The sequence below is a fragment of the Calliphora vicina genome, chromosome 1 (genome assembly GCF_958450345.1).
Source record: "Calliphora vicina chromosome 1, idCalVici1.1, whole genome shotgun sequence".
Classification (NCBI taxonomy): domain Eukaryota; kingdom Metazoa; phylum Arthropoda; class Insecta; order Diptera; family Calliphoridae; genus Calliphora; species Calliphora vicina.
This window is the reverse complement of record NC_088780.1, coordinates 117,930,135-117,955,230: the sequence shown is the minus strand read 5'-3', so window position 1 is coordinate 117,955,230 and position 25,096 is coordinate 117,930,135. Positions and strand designations below refer to the sequence as shown.

General features: G+C 30.0%; 1 protein-coding gene across 1 annotated transcript; it reads right to left on the bottom strand.

Annotated features, from left to right (window-relative positions):
• Positions 1–21,365: 21,365 nt before the first annotated feature.
• Positions 21,366–23,318, bottom strand: LOC135955985 (delta-1-pyrroline-5-carboxylate dehydrogenase, mitochondrial-like). Its single transcript, XM_065506440.1, has 2 exons — positions 23,207–23,318; positions 21,366–23,104 (listed from the first exon to the last, which is right to left on the bottom strand). Exon 2 carries the CDS (start codon positions 23,101–23,103, stop codon positions 21,448–21,450), a length of 1,656 nt encoding a protein of 551 aa, XP_065362512.1. The 5' UTR covers position 23,104; positions 23,207–23,318; the 3' UTR covers positions 21,366–21,447.
• Between the last annotated feature and the right edge of the window lie 1,778 nt (positions 23,319–25,096).

Here is a 25,096-nt window from a genome sequence, read left to right as displayed (position 1 = left end):
CTTCAGCAAACATATTTTTGTTTTTTCACCATTTTCCAATTTTGAAGAAGATTTTATATAGGAATCGTACTATTTATGCATTGATTTAAAAACTAAGTTTATTTATGCGTAAAACGCAATATTGCTTTTAAAACCCCATTGGAAATTGACAAAGTTATTAAAGATTGTACTAAAACAAAATTTCATCATACATGCTGAACCACTGTTTTTCTTATCCTTCATAAGATCTTCGGGTAAAATGTTACCCATTTTGAAATTAAAATTGCATTTTTTCTAAAAATTAATGGTTGATATTTTTGATATTTTATGACTTTAATTTAATTTCAAATGTTAGTTTTTTAAAAAAAAATCTATTTTCTATTTGGGTAAAATTTGACCCTAAGATTGTTAACGTCAGTAAATTTGTAGGTCTTATGAATGTAAAATAATCTCTTAGGAATAAGTAAAACACAGATTAAATGCTTTGGAGTATATCGATATAGCCCGGTTTCTTCGATATTCGAAATGTGAGCTTTTCAAAAAAACCGAAACCGACCTTAGCAAAAAAACTGGTTATAACCGTCAATACCGAGCATACACCGAGAAGATGATTATACAAATTTTTCTTTTAAAATTTATGTGGGAGCTATGACAAATTATGGACCAATTGCCATTTGAATACTAAAATTTTTATGAGATTTGTGCTAGTTAAAGTGAGTTTTGGAAGTGGGACTTATATGGTAGCTATGACTAAATATGAGCCGGTCTTATGGTGGTGAGAGTTCGGCTTATATAAATATTGTTTGTGATGAATTTGATTTCGGTATCTATATAACTAAGATATTTATGAGAGCTTAACTATTTTAAGGCAATCGTATGGGGGCTAGGAGAAATAATGTACAGATTTTAACCAAATATAACCAATATACTTTGTGCTTTTGTGCTCGAATTATCTTTAAAATTGCGACCTGCAGTTTGGTTGGATGGTTTTAGGTCAATATTTTGCATTTTACAAACATCAGACTAAACCAATTCCCTTCCCACTATGGTGGTGTAGGGTATAAGTACTACTTTTTGAGTACATTTTAGCAGACAAGGTCATGTAAATATAAACATATTTGGGGGGCTCAAACGGTCTGCTATTTGGTTTTATTGTCATAATGTCGTAAAATATTTTTTTAGATTAAACATATTCTTGTTGTGCTGCAAACAAAAAAAGAGTTATTTTATGACAAACCAATAAACATAGTTCAAAATGTCTTATTAGTTTATAACTTTTTTGTTTGAAACCCAACAAAAATGTGTTTAAACTAAATAAATATTTTACGACATTATGACAATACGACCAAATAGCAAACCGTTTGAATCCCCCAATTGTGTTTAATTTTAAGTATTTTGTGTAGAAAACTTACTCACTATTTGACATGCAATTTGTTGGAGTGAGTATAAATATAAATGCTAAAATATTTTTTAATTATTTTGTAATACGAATTGAAAAAAAAATTATCTTATAGTTAAAATTATTACCTTTATTTATATTTGCACATTTATTTCAGTAATATTTAACATTTCCTTGTTTATGTTCCATTAAGTTTAATCCTTTAAATTTCCAAACTCCAACAACAAATTTTAATTCTACGTGTTCAGAATGCTTGTGTTTAGTTTTAATTTTTAAAGCAGCTATCTTTTATGTTGTCTCTTAATTCTTCTGCAGGTTAAGTCAAACTAAGATGGCAACTGGGAGGTGTGTGTGTGATGAGACTGACAGATTTTTCAACATTCATCCTGATATAAAACAGAAATATAGAACAAGTGTCGTTTAATCGTAAAAATTGACTAGTAAAATTGTTGCCACATTTGTTACTGGATCAATTTTTTTTCGTTCGTTTTTATGGCAAAGTTTATGGTAAAATCTGTGTAGTGTCATCAACATCTTTTCTAGAAAACGTGCTCGGTATGTTAAACAATTTTAACTACAAATTTGGTTTATTCTGTTATTTTTATTTGCCGGAAGTAAGAAAAAAATTAATTTAATGAAAAAACGTGTTGTAAATTACCAGAAAAACAAATTGGCTGTACAATGTAATGAAATTTACGAGTGTTTCCATTGCATGTTTGCAACCAACCAGCTAAATTGATTTCAGTAATTAGGAAATAGAAAATATTTGATTTTTAATATGTTTCTTCCTTAGAGGATTAATTGTCTTTGTATAGAAGATTTGATTATTATATTGATTATTGCCGCCCTCATTATTAACGCAATGCCACTTTTTTATAGCCGCAGAAAACATTATGTTAACTTATTTGCGTGGTTGTATTCTAAACAATTATATAATATTGTATGGAATTAAGTTTGTAAGGGAATTAACCCCAAACCGAAATAAGCCCCCAATTTTGGAGCATTTATTAATTTTCGGTTTGGGATTTAGTTCAGTGGGGACTTAGTTCGTATCGCCAGAAGATATGTAGAGGAATTGCCATACATTCCTCTAGGAAGTCATGATATGTGTACAGAGATTTTCCACTTGAAACTATTAAAATTTTAGTTAACTAAAATTCATTGTCCACAGTATATTTTTTTAATTTTAGTAACTGAACTCCTCCTTAACGGCTGGGCCGATTTCGATGAAATTTGTTGTGTGTATTTGAGTGGGTTCCTGGATGGTTTAGATTCACAATTGACCTATATACGAACAATGGGCATGGCACCTCCCATACAAAATAAAATTTTATTATTGCATATCTTGAGCACTACTATAGTGCGAGTCTTCAAATTTTGTGTGAGCTATGGCAGAACAACGTTTGCCGGGACAGCTAGTATTTAATAAATCTTCATCAGCTTTATACTACATATTTACATTATTTACAAAGTTAAATCCTTATCTCCTATAAGGTAGATCCAATATGTGATATCTTTTAAGTCTCTTTATCTCATCAACATTGAGAAAACGGGCCTAAGAGTCTTAGATTGATATCGTTGCAAAATTTCGACATTTGAGTTACTAGCAGTACCCCATAACTGGATTCCATATGTCCATATAGGTTTAAGTATCGTTTTATAAAGTAATATTTTGTTTTCTAAACTCAATTTAGATTGTCTATCAAGCAACCAATACATTCGTTTTGGTTTTATATTAAGATAATCTTTTTGGCTTTTATGTAGTCTTTCCAGGTTAGCCGTCTGTCTATATGCATTCCAAGATATTTTACAGAATTAGATTTTGGTATTTCTTGACCATCAATGAATATTGGTGGACAATCACCCCTCTTTAGAGCAAATGTAACATGGGACGATTTTTCTGGATTTACGCTTATATTCCATTTTCTTAGCCAATTAGAAATAAGGTTGATATCATGTTGGACTATTCTTGAAGCTTCTGTGGAGGAACTATTGCAAACAATTAAAGCAGTATCATCTGCATAAGTAGCAACTGTCAACTGTTGGCATATCTGAAGTGTATATTGTATATAACACAGGTTCCAGTACACTTGCTTGCGGTATTCCTGCGTTGATATCACAACTTTCAGAAGTTATATTATTTAACTTTACATAAAAAGACCGGTTCTTTAAATAAGACATGAGAACCAAATAAAAAGGGGCTGGTAATATCTCTTTCAATTTAAAAAGGAATCAAGTGTGCCACACTCTATCAAAAGCTTGCTTGACATCCAAGAATATTGCAGAGCAATATTGTTTGCTTTCCAAAGCATTTCTCACAAGAATTACAATACGATGGCATTGCTCAGTAGGGTGTCCCTTATTTTTCGATATCGTTTTTTTTACGCACACCCGCTGAAAACTTTCGTATTAACCTAAAATACCACCAAAGAGACAAAAATTGGTCAAAAAAATTTTAAAGTTATTAAAAAATCGACAGGTCATTAACGTGTCTCAGGCCACTAGAACAAGAAATGTAGGAACAAAATTAACATATTTTGAGAAATATTAAAACAAAAGTTTATTCTTACTTATCTCCATAGGATACAGTTAACCTATTCGCAGGTACAACCAAAAAAAATATTTATTTTATATTTAAAATTTTTAAAAATTTTGTTAAACAAATTTCAGAATTTTTTGATCATCACATGGGGATTTATTTACAACATAATAGGGAATAAAAATTTCAGAAAAGTATGTCAATAGCTTCTATAGATTTTCCGTACCTGAGATATAAATTTTGCGATTTTCGAGAAAAACTAATTTTTTGGCAATATTTTGGCGAATGAGCCCAATTTCTTTACTGTTTCTAATTTTAAGTAAAATCTGTTCAGAATATTTATAGTTCAGGTAACTTTAAATATAGTCTGAAAGTTTTCCTAAAATCGGAAAACGTTAATCCTTAAATCGTGAAGATCAAAGATCAAATTTTTCAATATTTGGAATTTCTAATGGAAAGATAGCGAAATGTTATATGTTTTTTGGCCGATTTTGATGAAACTTAAGAAAAATATAACATGAAGTCTAGTATTTACAATAACATTACAAAGATGGGAATTAACACTTAAGGGGTCAAAATGACTGTGTTTTTCGTGATTTTAAAAGTTCAGGGTCATTTAGACGCCAAGTGCTCTTAAGGGTTGTCTGTAGGAGGCGTATGATTAGAGTTTTCATATCCAGCACTACGATTTTCCAGTTAAGGAAAATCAGTTGGGTTTGCCGAAAAGTCAGTACTGTGGTTAAAATTTTGATTTTGTACTCTTTTTAAAATTAAGTTTTGGTAAACTTGGCAACCTCTGTAATTGGCGGTATGACTCTTCAGACAACTAAAACAGCGAGCGGCGGTATTTCCTTCCATGTATTCGTACGAGACATTTGTGCGCCTATAGAGTGGAATAGATTTTGCGAAAATAAGAGTATCTGAAAAATAATTTCATTTTTAAAAAATAATACGAACTTTCGAAATATTGTTGTCCAAAATATTGAGCGAAATACGTGACATAAAACGGAAGTTTACCTCAAGTACATGTAGAATTATGCAAAAACTTGAGAATCGTGAGAGGCGTTGTGTTTTCTGACACTAAACCAATTATTTTCTCTTTACAATCTGTCATATGTAAATAAAACCCATCATTGGATGATTTTATATAAATAAAATTTAATATCGTACGTGACATACCGTACGTGACAGATTTTTCTCTTATAGTAAAACCATATACATATATTCTGTAAATATATGTATACAAAAACTGAAAAATAAATATAAAATATATATGTATGTATATGGTTTCAAACAACAAGGTGATATTAACAAAAAAACAAGCAGAGTCAAGTTTCATTTATACTACATGCTAATTGAGGAGCTGCAGAAAAAAAGGTACTTTTTCGCTCATTTCAAATTTTTGAGAATTTTTTTTTTATTTCGTACCTTTTTCAAAAAACAAATTTTTGAAAAAATGCGAAAAACTACCATTTGTTCTGCGGCTCCTCGATTGGAAGCTTAGTTTTCGCCGCCATTTTAGACTAAAACATAAAAATTAAATTAAAAAATTTATTTTCCCACTTGAAATGTTGTAATGAGCTCTAAACACATTCACATAGTAACATTTTCATCTATTCAAATCATCTTGAAAAAAAGTTTCAAAGGTATTTGTTTTTTCAGTCGTGGTTGACATTCTCGTGGAATTGTCTATATTTTTTTTTTTGAAGCATTTTCAAATTTTTTATGCCGTTTTAAAAAACAAAAAATTCGAAAATTCTAAAACAACTGCGCAGATTAAAAAAGATAATTCGATTGCGGAATTTCGGTTTTTTCAGTTTATTCAATAAACTAAACCGTTTTTGAGTTACGGGAATATATGTTATGCAACCTAATCCATTTTCGAAATAACGGTATATCTCGAAAATACGAGCTAACCTAAAAAAAACGGTTGACACCATTGAATTCAGCGTGTCCGAATTAGTTTAACTCACTGGGTGCCACCCTTGACAGTTTTTTCAACTAACACAGTGTAATTATTAAAACTATTTTTTTTTCAATACTAAAAACATTTACATTAATTTAGTCTTTACAAATTTTTGTAAAAATCATTATAAATACTATTTATTAAATAGTAATACGTACTATTAAAAATTCTTGTGGAATTTAATTTACTCATAATCACATTACATATTTAGTTCTTGAGTTCATTAAACTGTTTGCCATATAAAGACAATTTTATTTATTAAATTTACAACTACAGACGAAGTTATATTTAGAAACGTGGTAATAGAATGGAATGGAATGCATTTCCTCATCACTCTTTTGTGACGATGTTAGCGTCATATGCAAATATCATGTATTTAGTTTGCAGAAATATAATAAAAAACTTATTAACAAAACTTTCTGTTAATATTATTTCAGTTTTTATTCAAAAAAGCGTAAAAACTTTTTTTCATCTGAAATTGGTTTGACTTTGTTAACTCTATAAAAATAAAACTAAATATTTGTCTTGATTAATCCAAAGTAAAATAAGTTTTTGAAACGAATAAAAGAATATTGAATGTAGCTTTTATTTTGAAACATCTGTACGTTATAAATTTATTCAAAGTATTGGCCATATACAACAACTAGATCTGTAACTGAGAGCCAAAAACCTAATTCTGTTGTCAAAAACCTAATTCATGAGAATGTATTGCATGTATTTTGTTTTTGTATCACCCATATGTGTGAAAAGAGAGTAATTTGTTCTTCTATCCTTCCGTTCTATGCGTTTATTCTATGGTATTGGCCATTTTTAACAATGAAATTTTCCCAACTTTCTGACAATAGATGAATTCCGAGCCAAAAGAACTGCTCATCTTTTTAGGCCAATAACGAATAAAGCCAATATCGGATACTCATTTTCCAATGTGAAGCGTATCCCAGAGAAATCGTTCTACATCGATCGAAACAAATAACTGTCTTACGGGGCACGTTCTAGATTATAAAGTGGGTGAAGCAAAACTTCCCAACTACTTCATTCATAATTGTTTTTAATAGGAATTGCTAGGTGTGGCCGAGCTATGGAATATTACGGTTTCATGTCTGGTAGCCAATGTTCGCTTCTAATCAATCAGCTGGTTGGAAGGGCTTCACATAAGATCTCTTAATGATTCGGTGCAAAAATTATTTTTATTTATAGCGTTCAACGTCTCCCGGCTTCAATTAGTATGATACCCTGCTTTGGGATTAATACTGCTGCTCGCAAACGTTTTGAAATTGCTGCTTGAGTAGCTCCCAATGTTTTTGCAAGCTCTTGTTAAGTCTGACAATAGTCTTCAATTCTTGGTCTTCAAACTTGTTTGTTTGGCCTGGGCGATCTTTGTCTTCCGTGTCAAAATCAAAACTTCTGAAACGAAAAAACTTCCAGCATATGACGCATTGTTGGTACAAAGTTCTACATTTTCGAGCAAATTCTTTTGATTTTATTATGTTATCAGGAAAGATGTCAGATAATTTGTATACACATGTATGTACATACGTAGTATGTCATAGACAACAATAGTATGTATTTCAACAAGAAACAAAAACAATTTTTAATTGGATTTTTTAAATTTTTTTTTTTTGGACATTTCCTGACAGCTGAGACTTCCAATAAATTGCATAAATTTTTTTTTCAAATTGTCAGCATTTGCTTTTTATATGACGAGGAAAATTTAAAAATCCAATAACAATAATTCCTATCTATACTGGGTACAAAAAATAGCTTTTGTTTTAAGCATGTGCATGGTTTTATTATATGTATGTATGTATGTATGTATGTATATTTATTACGTCTTTAAAATGTTAACGTATTGTTATAGGAAATATACATATTTACAGATATTAATCCCTAATCATCATAATATGGATTATTAACACATAATTACAAAGCTAATTATTTATTTTAATCAAAATACATACTTGTATACATATGTACATAAATAATTGTTTATTTTCAACATAAATAAACAATATCATGCTATTTTCATAGAGGCTTCCAAAATAAACAAGTAAGTGTGTTATATTCGGCAGAGCCGAATCCTGTCTACGGGCACTTGTAACAGTTATGGTCTAAACTGGAATAGAATGATTAATTTCTTATGTCGAAATTTAGATTTAGATTCATACAAAACCTTTTTATGTTCGATTTCATTACATATTGGGACTAGCTAATTCAGATAATTTGTACAATATTTTATCAGGACTGCCGCATAATCAACAAATTTATGACTGAACAGTACTCAGGGAGGGCATTTGTATGGGAGCAACGTGAAATCAATGACCGATATTGACCATTTGCAACACCTTAACAACAGATAGTATTTGTGAATAATTTCAGCGAACTAGCACATTTCGTTCGGACCGTTTCGTGTTTTCAACAGACAAATGGACGTAATTGCTAGACTGGCTTACGGCTCTGCTAAATGTTAAATGTATATCGTGATATTTGGATTGCGATCTGGATTTCTGAATATTGGGCTATTCTGCGATTCATCATTACTGCATGCTACACGTTCAATAAATATAGCGATACTGAATCTCCGTCAATATATATTGAAAGTGTAGCAGTGCCCTTAGAATCCGAGACAAATATTTTAATGTTTTACCACCCATATTTGTTGATCGTGGTTATAAGAAGCCATTATTATTTAAATAAGTAAAATGACAAACCAATGAAAAATCTACACAGAAAAAACTATTTCCTAAACCGTTTCAATTCAAAAATATATCACATATTGAACTGGTTTCAATTATTTTATAATTGAATCAAGTATTCATGTGCTCAAAAACAAAAGAAAATTGACTTGATTTTTAAAATTTTGAAAAAAATAATTATAAGAAATTGCTAAAAACTACAATACAGTAATTTACTGTTAATACTAATAAATTCAAGGATATGAAATCTACAAAGAATAACAGAATTAACGAATGATGAATTTTCTGTTCAATATTGTGAATTTTTCGAAAACCAAGAAAATTTTGACAATTTTTATTTATTTCTTTACCTATTTAAAATTTTGCGCATGTTCTATATGAAAAGGAGATCAAATAATTGTGGTGGTGTACCTAAAACTGAGTGTATAAGAGCTCAAGATCAAAAGGATATGACTAGTTAATGTTAGAAGGATGCTGAAATTTAATGCTAAAATAATATTTTCACAATCATATGACATCATGTGGTTTTTAAAAATTACAGATAATGAAATCATATTCAAATATCCATTTATTTTGGTTAGTAAATGAATTCCAAAACAGCGGAAGACAAGTGTAAATAATATTAAATTTGACACTGTTCCTATTTCATAGAATCCGATATTTAGCTTACGTGATTACTAAGCTATCGCAATTTTTTACTATTTTAATTTAATATTTAAGGGAATATTAGAGACCAGACTTCAATGTCTAACATTTTAGTTTTATTTCAATAAAATCCAATTCAAAACTAGCCATCAAAATTATTTCGGCACACTAATTGTACGTTTCTTTAATGGACTGTATACAAAATAAAACAATGCATTTTATATTAATTCATTTATTTTAATTCACTGGTTTATTATTATTTAATATTGTTCACAAAAATGTCTTCTTTCAATTTTTAAATGTTCTTATTTTTCCGCGTTCTGTCCTCTTTGTTCTAGTGTTACCAAAGTCATCAAGTTAGTTATTACAGTGTTGTAATATTATGTACGTAGTAATAGTAGAAAAATAGTACAAATATTGAAATTAATTATAAATATTAAATTATTAGAAATATAAGGCGGTAGTCATCAACACTAATCATAACACAATTCTTAATTATATCTAAATTTTTATAACGGACTAGGAGTATGGCGTTTTTTGGATTAAATGTTTATCCTTTAGAATTTTAGTGTCCTTAAATCTGTTTGTATTAATAGTAAATTATGGTAATGCAATATTGTTATAGTTTTTAGCAATTTTTTTATACCCTACACCATCATAGTGGGGAGGGTATTATGCGTTTGTGCAGATGTTTGTAACGCCCAAAAATATTAGTCTAACACCCACCTTAAAGTCCATGTAACACCCACCTGGCTGTCCATGTAAACCTTGTGCGCAGAGTACAGGTCGCAATTTTGAAGATATTTCGATCAAATTTGGTACATATTATTTTTTCGGCCCAAGGACTAAGCCTATTGAAACTGGCTGAAATCAGTCCATTATTTCACCTAGCTCCCATACAAATGGGGGCCGGTCCATAACTGGCTGAAATCAGTCCATTATTTCACCTAGCCCCCATACACATGGTGATCGGTCCATAATTGGTCATAGCCCCATATAAGGCCCACTTCCAAAAATCACTCAAAAATATAAATTATTGAAATTTTAAAAGAAAAATTTTTTTTTGCTCTTTTACTTAGTGTAGGGTATTATATGGTCGGGCTTGACCGACCATACTTTCTTACTTGTTTATAATTATTTTGTTCAAAATTTTAAAAATTAAATAAATTTCCGTAGGGTTGCATTTTTTTTGCTCGCACAATTTTACAATTGTTTTTACTAAAAACTTTATAATTATCCATACTACTAAATATAGGCAGGCCAATCTTGAGGCAGGATACGGATTGTATCTACACCGAATTTTCATACAATATTTAGGATCAGAATACCGACAAGTGACGATTGGGCCGCGAACTGTGTTCTAACGTGATCTAACGTGAAATAGAAGTAAATTAGAAGTACCGGTAGGTTCTCACGGGGACCACAGGAATCACATAGTCAACGAAATTAGGGAGGGAAACTATTCTCCCTATTTCTAAGGGTACCACAAACCATAGAGAACATAGAGCGGAAACTATAAAAAAACTCAAACAAAAAAATTACTCAAAATAATCACACATACGAGTGTTGTTTTTGTTTTAACATAGTTTTTTCTACAAATACATTCTCACCACTTAGGTTGCTGACAACTGAGTTAGGTCTTTGACAGTAGAGTTTCCGCTCTATGTCTATTCTCTATGCCACAAACAACATAACGTAACCTAACCTAAAGCTTCAAGAGAAAATATTTATTAGGATGTTCCATATTTGAAACCAAAAAGATGAATGAATTTTTTATAATCCTTAACAAAACTTTCAACATTTTAGGTACCGTTGAAAAAAAACATATTTATGATGTGATATTTAAATAACAAAATACATATTTTTTCAATTTAGTTTTTTTTTAAAAAAACCATTTTTATTATTTTAAAATTATAATCCCCGTATTCATAAAAAAATTTTAAATTTAAACAATGTTTTAAAGCAAAATTTCCATACAAAATTTGATTTTAAAACGTTGTTTAAAATTAAAATTTGTTTATGAGTACGGTCATAAATATATAATTTTTAAACCATGCTGTGATAATAAAATAAATATTTTGTATTTTATTTATAGTTAGCTGATATGTATTATACATAGAAAAGCCTCTGAAAGCCATAAGCGGATAGTAATATTTTAAATAATATAAATTATTTGTGAATTTGAAAGTAAAAACAGTAAAATATAAAATTTTAAGATAATATAAAATAGAATTTAATTATTCACTAAAACTAGGTATGTAGTAATAAAAATCATTTAATGTAACATCAAACTAGAAACACATTTTAGGTATTTTTAAAAACTATTCCTAATACTTAAATAAGGGTATTTTTACAGAAACTTTTAATAAACAAATGATTTTTTCTAACATTAGACTGTTATCAATCTTCAACATACTATGCCTTAACGCCCAATTACATAAAGGGACTTTCATTAAGCGCTCCCTATATTTAAATTTAAATAAAACGAAGTGTATGTTAGATATCATCGACATTTTTTATTCGCTTGAAATCAATATATGAAATATAAAATCCGGAAAATGTACGCCGCGGTTTGTCAATGACTCTGGAGCATAAATTAGTCAGAATTTTACCAATTACATAAGTTATGTTGGATTTGAAGTCTGCTGTGGTTTTTGGCTTAGAAATCCCCACTTAGAAATCACTTAAGAAATCCTCACAAGAAAAGTCTCGCGGAGTCACATCACACGATCTCGGTGGCAAATTTACTTCAACTACACGTGAGATGACCACGATCACAAATCGCTAATGCTGAATGTCCAATGTGGCATGAGCATGTCATCTAATTCAGGCCAAAAGGAGTTGGTAATATTCGACCTGTAGCGCTCGGCGTTGAACTTGAAGGCCTGGTCAACGTCTCAAAGGAATATGGGCCGATGACGCCGCCAGCTCTCACAAACCAGTGACTTGTATGGGTTGCATTGGACGTTACTGGATCTCATCGTGCCAAATTCGACAATTTCGTTTGTTGACGTAAAAAAACATCCAAAAATGGAAATCATATGATTTTTTTATGAAAACTAGGGTCAGAACAAAACCCGAATTTGTTAAACAATTTTATAATTTGCACATGTTGTTGAACGCTATATTTGTTCACGGTGATTTGGTAAATTAAACTGAATAAATGAAAGCCAATTCATTATGACCGCTATCAACTTTCAAAGTTCGAAAGTTCCTATTGGAGGACCCATTACAATATATTTGCCATTAATTTGCATTAATTTTATGAAATATAGGGCATTAGCGGTATAATATCAAAATTTGATTTTTACGCACCCCTTCGCCCACAGACCGAAAATCACAAATCTTACTATATAGTGTTACCCGATAGGCTATTCTGAATATTCCCTGCAAATATCATCAAAATCGGTCTAGCCGTTTTTGAGTTCATTCGGAACATACATACGTACCCACATACAAACATCCATTTTTATATGGGGGATTTCACGTCAAGTGAACCAACTTTTAAAATCGATGTCTTCCATTCGGGATGAAATTTACACCAAGGTTAGATCTATTGAATAGTAATTTCATAAAAACATTTTTTCAACAAGATCGGTCCAGAACTCTCCGAGTTAGAGGGGGGTCAAAATTTGACATTTTGACCAAACATGTGATTTTTCTCATCCATGTAACTTATTACCTATTGTTCTTAACAAAATGTGTTCCAAATAGTTTAGATAGCTATTTCTTCAATCTTTCGAAAAAAAATATTTAAAAAAAAATACAAAATTTTTAATATTTTTTTTCCGAAATCAAAAACTTTTGTAACTTTTTTTTCAAAATGGGCCCTTTTTTTCTTGAAATAAAGCTTAGATATTTTCCTTGAAGACCTATTTGGTCGCTTAGTGGGCGACTTTTTTTTTCCAAAATGGGCCCTTTTTTAAATTTTTTTTTGCTCAAAAGAAAGCTTGGGTCTAGTCCTTTAAGATATATTTGGTCGCTTAGTGGGATGCGAGTGGGATATATAGCAAAATAAATGTTTTGTAACTCAAGATATACAATTTTTGATTTGGCAAAAACGAACTTTTTTTCAAAAGGGGCCTTTTTTTAAATTTTTTTTTGCTCAAAAGAAAGCTTAGGTCTATTCCTTAAAGAGCTTTTTGGTCTCGTAGTGGGAAGACCTTGACGTAAAATCCGCCTATGTATGCAAATGATTTTTGGTAGTGTACTTTATATGGAGGCTACGGTCAAATAGTAACCAGAAAGAAATTTGTATGAGGACTAGGAGAAATCATGGACCGATTCTTACCATCTTCAACCGACTTTGTGCTTTTATCATACGAATATTGAGTGAAAAATTTCAAGCCTTCCTTCCCTGCAATGAAGTTACCCAAAATAACAAAAAAACATGTGTAAGGATTAATAATATATATGCCTTGTTGTGTCTCTGAAGGATATTTGTCTATATTATACACGGAATGACAAACTTATACATATATACCGCTATTCACCGCTTTTAGTGATGGGTATAAAAAAGAGTACAAAACGAGGGTATAAAAAAGAGTACAAAACGAAAAAATGTTAATAATTAATAGTTAATTATGCATATCGCCCATAAGAAATGTATTTACGTTTACTACTTTTTTTTAAATTTTAAATATTGAGTATCATTAGTGGTTTTTATATCAACCAGTAAAAGGGTGGTGGGTATATCGAGTTTGTCATTCCGTTGGTAACATATCGAAATGTTGGTCGTAGAGGCAAAAATTATATTTATTCTGGGTCTTTATAAAACTCCAAGTGGATCGAGAAACCTACGGGAATGATATTTAACCCAAATATTTCTTGTTGATCACAAATGTTTGGTATTAAAAATGGACAAAATTATTCATATAGAACCAAAAGTGAGACAACTTTTAAATAGTTGATATTTTCGAAAATTGTTTGGTATTTACTGTAAATAAATTGCAAGTAATATCATCAAAAGTTGCACACATTTTTTCTTTTGATAAAAAGAGAAGCTCTGTTAAAAATTGTAAGAATCGGTTCATGGTTTCTCTGATCCCTCATTAAAATTTCATCACGGAATATGGCTCTATGATACATTCATACCAAATTTAAGTTCCATGTAAAAACAAATCACAAAATGAAATTTTATTTGGATCACTTAAATATGCATAACTATCTTAAAAATATTGATATCAGGTTGAAATTCGACGAAAAATAATGCATATATAAGGTCGGCACATAATTGGTCGTAATTCCCATATATGGATCACTTCCGAAAAACACTTAAATACACATGTGAATATGTAGCTCGTATATAAGACCCACATCTGAAAAATACATTATCCTCTAGCAATGTGAAATTAATCAAATATATTATATATCGGGTAACCACACGCAGAGAAAAAATATAATTGGGCATGGTTACTGTAACCATTTCAATATTGTTACAAGTTTTTTTAACTATATTATAGTCACAGTAACCATTTACATGATTGTGGTAACCATAATATGGTTAATTTACGATTCACATGATTGTATCAACCATATATATGGTTACAGTAAACAAATATATGTTTGTGACAACCATTCATATGATGAAGGACTTATCATATTATGTTGCTTCGGCTTAAGGCTTATCATAATCTGAGAACAACATATTATGATAAAATTATTCATCATAAATATGGTTGCCACAAACATATACAGTGACGGACATTACAATAGAATCACTACCAATATTTCATTTAAAACCAGGAGCAATCATAAGGATTGGTGTGGGCCAGAAAATATAAAAAGTGGCAAAATGTGTTGTGGACGGACGAAACGACCATTAATTTAATTGGTAGTGATGATAAGACATGGGTTGGACGTCCAAAAAATGGCAAAAACCAAAAACGTTTAAACATGGTTGGGGAAATACTATTATATGGGGATGCTTTTCTTGGTATTGCGTTGGTCCAATTTATTGGATTAAAGAAAATATGGATAAGCACTTGTATGTAAATATTTTGGAGAATGTTATAAAGCCACATGCAGAATGGAATATGCCCTTAAAATGGCTCTTCCAGCAAGATAATGACCCAAAGCACACGTCAGGTCTTGCCAAAAAATGGTTTTTATATAACAAAATTCATGTTATGGAATGGCCGTCTCAATAACCAGACATAAAACCTATGGAAAATAGTAAAAGACAAACTCGGACTTGAAAAATTGAAAAACAAGGAAGAACTTTGGCAGAAAATTCAGGAAATATGGTATGCAATTTCCCGATCTACATGCGAAAATCCCCAAAAGATTTAATGCTGTTATTACAAATAATTGATATGCAACAAAATTTTAAGAAAACAATGAATTCTTATGATGATTTTTTATTTTTAATCATTTTAAGACTGATTGATTCTTTTTGAATGTCGCATATTTTATTTAGTCTTTTAGATTTGACATCGTTTTTAACATAAGAATGTGTTATTTTTTTATTTTTTTATTTTGTTTTTTTTTCTATTTATTGAGCATTAATATATAATGAACAAATTTTAAATTTTGAAATCAAATTTTGTAGTTTTACCGCTTTAATCGAATTCATATGTAGTGATTCTATTGTATTGTCCGTCACTGTATTTGTTTACTGTAACCATATACATATATGGTTGATACAATCATGTGAATCATAAATTAACCATATCATGGTTACCACAATCATGTAAATAGTTACTGTGACTATAATATTGTTAAAAATCTTGTAACACTATTTAAATGGTTACAGTAACCATGCCCAATTATATTTTTTCTCTGTGTGCAGATAAATGTTTTTATACCGCATTTTATTGGTGGTGGGTAAATAAGAAGCGACATAGCCGAATAAAACACTATTATTTGTTTTTTTTTCTAATTTCAATATGTAACATTATTGAAATAAAATATTCACAATACATTTAGTGGCCAAAAAAAATATTACTTGAATATATCAAAATGTGTATTTTTCCAAATTTTATAAAAACATTTTTAAATTAAAAATTAACGCTTTAAAAGAAACGTTAACGATTTCAGCTCCTACATATTTTTTTTTTTTTAAGAAAAGAAAAACAATATTGTAAAGCATACAAATAATCTATTTAACTATTCTATTAAATTTGTTTGTGTATATTATATTGGGCAACACATTTGATATTAATAAAATAAAACAAAATAAACAATTGGATTATATGTAACACACTAATTAAATATTTTTAATTTCTATTTATTCACATATTTATGTTAAATGTCATTCAAAACAAATAAAATAAATTAAAATTTAATTAATATTTCCTATTATAATCACACATAAAAATTAACATTAAAATGATGCTTGATTTACTATCAGATACGTTTTTCGAAAAGTTTTGTTCTACGACTAATATTTATTTAGTTGGACTACTGTATAAAAAACAGAAGTTTTTACAAATTTAAAAAAAAACTGTATTTTTTGATTACTAGATTTACCCAACAAAAACTTGGTAATGACTTGCAATTACTGAACAGCTTACTTTTCAATGACTACTCATGCCACCTGCATTACACATAAGTAGTTTAGTAATGACTGGCATATAATCTGATACATAAGTAATTGCTTATGAGCTGATTTACGAAATTCAGAATTATTTCACAATAAAACGCTTTATTGATTAAAATCTAATACAAATTGATGCCTTTTTGAAAACATTCAAATATTTTCAAAAAAATATGCACATGTGATATGAATGAGATGAAAAATAATATTTTTTATGTTATACTTATTTAAGTCCCCATTTGTAAGCGAACGTGGTAAGTCATTAATTTAACTCCCTATTTGTAAGCGTACGTGATAATGAGTTACTTAACTACCTATTTGTAAGCGAAGGTGGTAAGTACTAGGGTGATCGATTCTTCGACATTTTTTAGAAACCGGTTTTCGGTTTCTTCGAAAAATTGTAGTTAAATATAAACCGGTTTCGGTTTCGGTTTTTTGATAATTAATTAAAATAATAGTGATTAAAACAATTTTGATTACTTCTTTTATCCTTCACAAGGTCTTCGGTTCAAATTTGACACATTTTGAAATTAATATTTAATTTTTTCTAAAAATGATATTTTTGATATTTTATGAATTTTATTTCATTTCAAATGTCAACAACTATGTTAGGTTTTTAGAAAAACAAATTGGCAAAAAATATGTATAAACTAGTTTGGACTTAAATATCTTTTGTTATGTACAATTAAGTTACATTTTTTCAGAGCTTTGGTAGCACTACAATATATCATACTTGCGGAACTACTGTTTTTCTTATCCTTCATAAGGTCTTCGGGTAAAATGTTACCCAATTTGAAATTAAAAACGTACTATTTTTTTTAAAAAAGTAGTATTTCTACTCCTTTTTTTAAAAAAGTAGTATTTCTACTCCTTTTTTTAAAAAAAGTAGTATTTCTACTCCTTTTTCAAAAAAGTAGTATTTTAAAAAAGTAGTATTTCTACTCCTTTTTTAATAAAAGTAGTATTTCTACTCCTTTTTTAATAAAAGTAGTATTTCTACTCCTTTTTTAAAAAAAGTGGTATTTCTACTCCTTTTTTTTGTCGACTTTTGGCCGGACAAAGGTGCCTTTGTCCGCACTGTGCGGTGTGTACCATGGCGCAGAATGAGCTATATGGTTTGAATTCTTTATAACTTTTTAATTATTATTTATTCTTTGTTTTTTCTCAACATTTTGAGAAAAAGACTTGGGGAATTAATAATAAGTAAATATACATACGAACAAACACAATTGAATTTTATTTTCCAAACCAAGCAGATGAAAATTCTGCACAATTTGATAGTAAACGATGGCAACAAGAAAAACTACAGGATTTGAGCTACGGAGAATCCAAGAGCAGTTCGTCAGCGACAATTACACCCAATTATGTGTACTGTATACATCGTATTTCAATCTGTTTTAATGGCTTTGGCAAACGCATTATTTCCCGCACTAGCGATTAACAACTCCTGAAAGTGTGTATGAAAACAAGCCTAGAACCATTCCCCCAAACTAAAAGCCAACATTCGATGGCGCTACGAAAATGAATTAAAATCCCAAAATTGGGGGATTATTTCATTATGAATTAAAACCCTAAAGTTCTTGATGAAATAAATCCCCAACAAAAAAAAAATTGGAATGAAATAAATACCCATTTTTTATTGGCATAAATCAAGATCATCGAATCAGCTTGCAATTGAATAACTTCTTTGCTCTTATAATTATAAGCACAAAAACGTCAAAATTGTTGCCCGCACTCTCTTAGTTTAAGAGTTATAGGAATATAAAGTCAATATATACTCATACATATGTGTATTTGGAAAATAATCTGATCATTATGGTATCAAAGCTATCAAATACTTTTTCACGCTGATTTATTTTTAATTTTTAAACCTCGATAACTTTTAGACCCCTGTACCAATGTAGTTCAAACCAACTGATTTTACACGATTTTAATTTAACATGATTTATTTTTAATTTTTTAAACCTCGATAACTTTTAGACCCCTGTACCAATGTAGTTCAAACCAACTGATTTTACACGATTTTAATTTAACATGTAAAAATGCATTGATGAAAAAATCATTTGCTCATATATCTGCGATTTCATGACCATTTGACGTCGGAATGAATCCTTTTATGTGGTGTAGTGAAAAATGATGATGTGGAAATTGTATGTGTAAATTGTTACACAGGAATTTTATTAATAATTCTAAATAATACGGATACATACACGCAAATGTGACTTTAAACTACCATATAACAACCCACTTGCTTAATCCTACATATTTACATTTTTGTTTTAATATAAAGTTACCTTGGTATGATTTTACTTTTTTTAGTCGTTCTGTAAATAACTGCTGTAATATCTAGCATACTTTCAATGTATTCAATGTGCATGACATGTCAACTACACAGACTCACATATCGATGGCTTAATATAAAAAAGGCGTAACTCGATTTTTTGTTACTTTACAGAGAAAAAACTTAATAAAATCCATAAAATTTTAGATACAAAAATAGATTTAATGCAATTTTTTATAAAAAGAGGCAACACATTTTATTTCTCATTTAAAATTATTTTTTTTTTTTATTTTAATGAAGTTATCTAATGTAGGCCCTTTTTTCATTGATATTTATGAAAAAAAATATAAGTTAGGGCTTTTTTAAACCTGAAAATTTGAGTTGAAAATATAATTTTGAAAAATAATATTATTATAATAATTCAGGTTTAAATAATAAAAGGAAATAATTCATGAAATTAAGAGGATTAAATCAGAAGTGAACTGTGAAAAATTATTTCTTATTAAACCAGTTATCAAAAAAGATGGCAACATGCAGGTAAAAACTTTTCAAATCCTGTATATGTTTTTTTTTTTGGGATTGCTATTTACAGCATATAAAGTGAATCAGGGGGACATCTTTAATCACTGACTTTGATCTATGTGGGAGAGATTCGTAACTGTCAGTTAAGTCAGTTTTGAAATATATTGATCCTGATGAGTCATACGCCAAGGATCGTAGAATATTTACAGTAAAATCACATCTGCTTAAATTTTAAAATTGAGGTATATTTTTACCAGGACGAATCGAAGAGTATGGTTTACGCATGTTTTCAAAATTTAGAAAATAGTCGTTGTGCAAATGGTGAGCTTGTAGGGGTGCTGGAACTTTTCGTGCCTCCTTTATTAATTGCACAAATTGCGATGGCAAATTTATTTGCTTATTTTTAATTTTTCTTTCTATAAGGGAATGGATTGAATCACATTCCAGTTGAATATGTCAACTTATTAAAAATTTTTGTTCAACCGTTATTTGAGTTTCCATACTAAAAGCCAACAATGCATTAAATAATATTAAATTGCGGTTTTGGTAGATTTTAGATCTTCCACAAGTGTTTAATAACACACTTCGCAAAACCGGAAGATCCTAGACATCCATTTGTTTCATCCCAAACATAATTGTCCAATTCGTGTGTTAAAATATTGTATATTGTGAAATTATGTAGTTTTATAAAATGCAGCACTCGTCTTTAGATGAGGAATTAATTTTTTCCTAGGTTTAAATATGGAATAGTTTGATCCCTTTAATAATTGCGCAAAAAATGGATAGGACAATTTTATGTTTCCATTTTTTTTCATGAATCACACTCAGCGACATAAAGCTGTTAAATTTCCTGATAGGTGCAAAAATCCGATTCAGATTCGAATCGATCCGATACTTATAAAAAATTATAACCAATCAAACAAAAAAATTAGTTAGGGCTTTTTCTTTCAAAAATTCTTTGACTTGACTTAGGGCTTTTTTTGAAATCATTATAAATCTGTTATTTGCAATAATATCCTCCTGAAATTTTGAGGCAAGGTGCATCTGACATTTGTTTACTGGAATAAACAAAAAACGACATTTTCAAACAAATTTAGTTACGCCTTTTTTATATTAAGCCATCGATATAGTTTCGCACATGTCCTGGCAACATTTTGTGAAAACAGACAGCGAAATTTCGAGTAAATGCAGTATCGTAGTAAAAATATAAAACGGAAAACAAAAGCTGGACTACAATGTATACTTACGTTGCCAACACTTGCAGTTTTTAAATAAAATTCAGTTTCTATGAGAATGCAAGGATGTCAAGGGTTGCGGGAGGAAGGAAACACAGTTTTAAGTAGAACAAAAGAACATTGTTGGAAAAGAAATTAAGATAAATTGTGGTTGAAAAACTACAGTCAGTCAATTGCAAACATTCATAACATTTAGAGATTAAATTTAAAAATCTATCAAAAATAGTCGGCAAAGGCTAAATGTTGCACTTTGGATATTTTGAGGTGCACGTCTTTCCACTTTGGAAAATATTGAATGAAGTTGCCTTAGGCAAACGAACTTTTTAGTCTTTAAATACCCACATGACAGTGTAGCGTTATGACATACAGGAAAGTAAAGATAAAACTATTTCAAACATGTGAAGGAATGTAGAAAAGAGAATGAAAATAAATTTACTTGCCACTACTTTTGGGTTGCATTTAAACGTGATTTTATGGCAAAGAATTCCAACATTAAAAAAACGCATATAATAAAATACTCTTTATTTTAAGTATACAGATACATTTTAATAAAATCAGGATCAGCCCCATCAAATAATATAAAATTTTAGAGTTACTTGCAAAATTCATGAGAGTTTATTCTTTTACTATATATTTACTATACAAAAAAGATCAGCACGAATAATTTTGATTCTTTATTTCTTTTTCTTGTACAGCCTGGTTCTCCACTGGTTCCTCAATTTGTTGTGGAGCTGCAAAGCGTAGCAAATAATAAGCCGAACCATTTTTATCATTCGTACCTGATAGACGATTGCCAGACAAAGGAAGATGACTTAAATCCTGGCCGCAACACTGTTCATTTATATACAAATTACTGGCTGTCATACGTAATTTATTTACAAGTTTCTCAGTGACCTGTTTATCAGCGGAAAATATGGAACCACAACTGCCAAATTGCTGATAACTTATCACTGCTGCCAACGCTTCATCCAGTTTATTGGGCTCATAGACATAAACACTTACTACAGGGCCCATAATATCATCGATCATTAAGCGATCATTAGGCTCCTTACATACGACTATGGTGGGTTCTATAAAAAAGCCATGAGTTTTCGTACAGTTACCACCCATAAGAATTTCCACATTTTCACTACATTTTGCATATTCCAGATAACCAACGATATTATCATACATATCCTCACGTATAATGGCAGAGGCGTAAGAATTTTCATCGGTTGGATCACCTATTCTTAAAGTTTCCATCACAGATTGCAATTGACAGCTTATTTCAGGCCACACAGAGGCAGGTACATAGCAACGACCACAGGAATAAGTTCTTTGTCCGGAATAACGAAAAGCAGCTTGAACTGTACGATCTACTACCAAATCCAAATCAGCTGATTCGTGAATAAAATGAAAACCCTTACTTTCACATTCACCCACCAATCGTGGAAAACATTTATAGTGCGGCAAACGTATAGAGAGATCATGCCACAAAGTTCTTAAGGTGGCCACACGACCAGCGTAATTTATACCCGCCAAATTGTCGGACTTAATAATAGTATTAAAAAACAGTTTATAGTTAGATGGCAGAAATTGCAAAGCTCCTCGTGGCACACCTGCTCCCATAATGGCTTTGAATATAATGAACGAGGTGAGAACACAATTTGGTGGCGGCCTCCATAGAACCGAATTACCCATTAACAGTGGAATCAAGGCCAAATTGGCAGCGATCCACGACATATAAAGAGGACCGGTGGCAGCCACAAAACCATCCAGTGGCCTTATTATATACCTGTTCCTGATTGTATTTGTCATTGTGGGAATTTTTAACTCTGACAATTGCACCAAAGCATCTGCATTTGTTCTCAACATCACAAGCAAGTTACATACATCCTTTTCTGCTTCTTGCCTGGTCTTGGCTTGACACAACATTATAGCCGACATTAGCTCTGCTCTGCTATCGGCATCCGATAAATTATCAGCAGCTTTGTGGAAAATATTTGATCTCAATTGGACATCCGTACAGCCCCAAGCTTCTTGAACTTGAACAGCTTTTTGTATAGCCAAGTTTATGTGGTTTTTGGTAGCATAATAATATTTGGCCGCAATGCGACGATGATTGTGAGGCATACGTAAATTTTGCTTATCCCCTGTAAAAATCATTTGATTTCCCATGACAACCGGTACACTAACGTGTTCGGCATAGAGTTTGTTGAGAGCATTTTTTAGCAGTTTATGATCGACCGAATTGCATTGATTTAGTTTAGTTTTGGTGGTGACAAAATATCGTACGAGATTTCGAGTTGAGGCAAATTTTGAAAACATTCTACAAATTCGTAGAAAAATAAAAACTTTTTTAATATTTTTTTTTTTTTAATTACTAACAATCAAAATTTGTTATTGATAAAAACGAAAACCAGTGACTTACAGAAGGTGAATTTATACATTTTAAATCTAATCTTCAAAATAATGTCAAATACCAAGGCGTATTAACAAGGTGAGTGCGTCCCGGCAACAAATACAACAATGCAAAAACAACAGGCAATTTGTTTTTGTTAAAATGTACGTTAAATGTCAAAATCAAGGCGAATTAAAATATTACTATGTTATTTACAATAACAAATGTAAACATAAACAATGTTTGACATATAGTGTACATAAAACCACAGCGAATTAAGAAACAGCTGATTTTATGCACTCACCTTGTTAATACGCCTTGGTCAAATACCATATATAACAAACAATTCGCCACTCATGTCAAACTTCATATTAATTTGCCCTCGACTTTTATTTTAAAACGAATAAAATAGATTTGGTTATTTTTTATGTTTAATAAATAGCAGAGCCGTAAATTAAAGCCTCATATTTGATTTTTAATTTACCATGAATTAAAATAAATTCAAAAAATATGAATTGAATTAAAATTTTAACGAATTCATAATGTATTTAAATGAATGATTAATTTTCCAAAACAATGAATTGAATTAAACTATGAATGAAAAATTAAAAATTCTTGAAAGTGTGTTAAAATATTAATTACAATGAAAGTCAATAAAAAAAATAATTCATTAGAATTGTAATTCAATTCTTTTTTTGGATGAAATGAATGCATTCAATAATTTTAATTCATGACGAATTCATTCAAATTTAAATATTTTTACTTGATGCTGAATTCATTCGTTCTTTAATTAAATTTATTGTTTTTGGTAAGTTGAATGCATTCAACATATTCTTAATTCATGACGAATTCATTAAAATTTTAATTTAATTCATATATTGAACAAATTGAATGCATTCAGAAAATCAAAAAAAACATTATTTCGAATGGTTTCTATTAACTCAATTTTTATTTACGTTTTCTCCAGTTTCCATTATTTCAATATGTAAGGGTATTGATAAAAGTCGCAGTATTTTATTCATAAATTTAACTCCAATCTTTTATTGAATATTAGTATGTGCTCTACAATTTATTCACTAAATACAATATTAAAACAAGTAAGAAAGTATAGTCGGGCAAGCCCGACCATATGATGCCCTACATGATTATAAACAGTTTTCATTTGATATGAAACTTATTTGTATTGAATCTTATTTGAGTACCACATTTTTAAAATATTTATGCTCAATAAGTGATTTTCGGAAGTGGGCCTTATATGGAAGCTATTACTAATTATGGACCGATCGTCACAAAATTTGGGTTTGTATGTTTCAGATATGTTTATAATGATAGTTTAATTATTTTCAGATAGGGTAGTTGTATGGGAGCTATAAGAAATAATGGACCGATTATAACCAAATTCAATAGGCTTAATCCTTGGGGTAATATAAACGCTTGTGGCAAGTTTTGTTGAATTAGTGCGATCAGCAAGTCAAGTTGTCATATTAATTACCATAATTATTTAATAACATTTGCAATTTTTTTCTGTGTTGAAATTGAATACTAAAAATGGGAAAAATTGGGCTGATAATGATAATTTCTTTATATAAAAAAAAATAATCACACATTTGAATATAATACACACGAATTTGCCAAAAACATTTAATTCTCATGTTTAAATAGTAGACTAAATTTTTCTTTATTATCCATGCATATTTCGTAAATGGACATACCAACATAAATCAACTAATATATTCATTCATTCATGCATTTATCTGTTCTTCAATAATCACCGTCATCACAAGTATTACCAATTTAACCAGCGCGTAACGAATGTGTCGTTTGTATCGAATGTATGATTTGTATCAAGTGTTAACGATGTTGGCCGAAAGACAAACTGACGTAGTTGTAGTTGATGCAGTTGGTGGTGGTGTATTCTCT

What these genes read in the sequence shown, in the direction of transcription:
- LOC135955985 (XM_065506440.1), bottom strand. Translation starts at nt 23,103, where the DNA reads ATGTTTTCAAAATTTGCCTCAACTCGAAATCTCGTACGATATTTTGTC.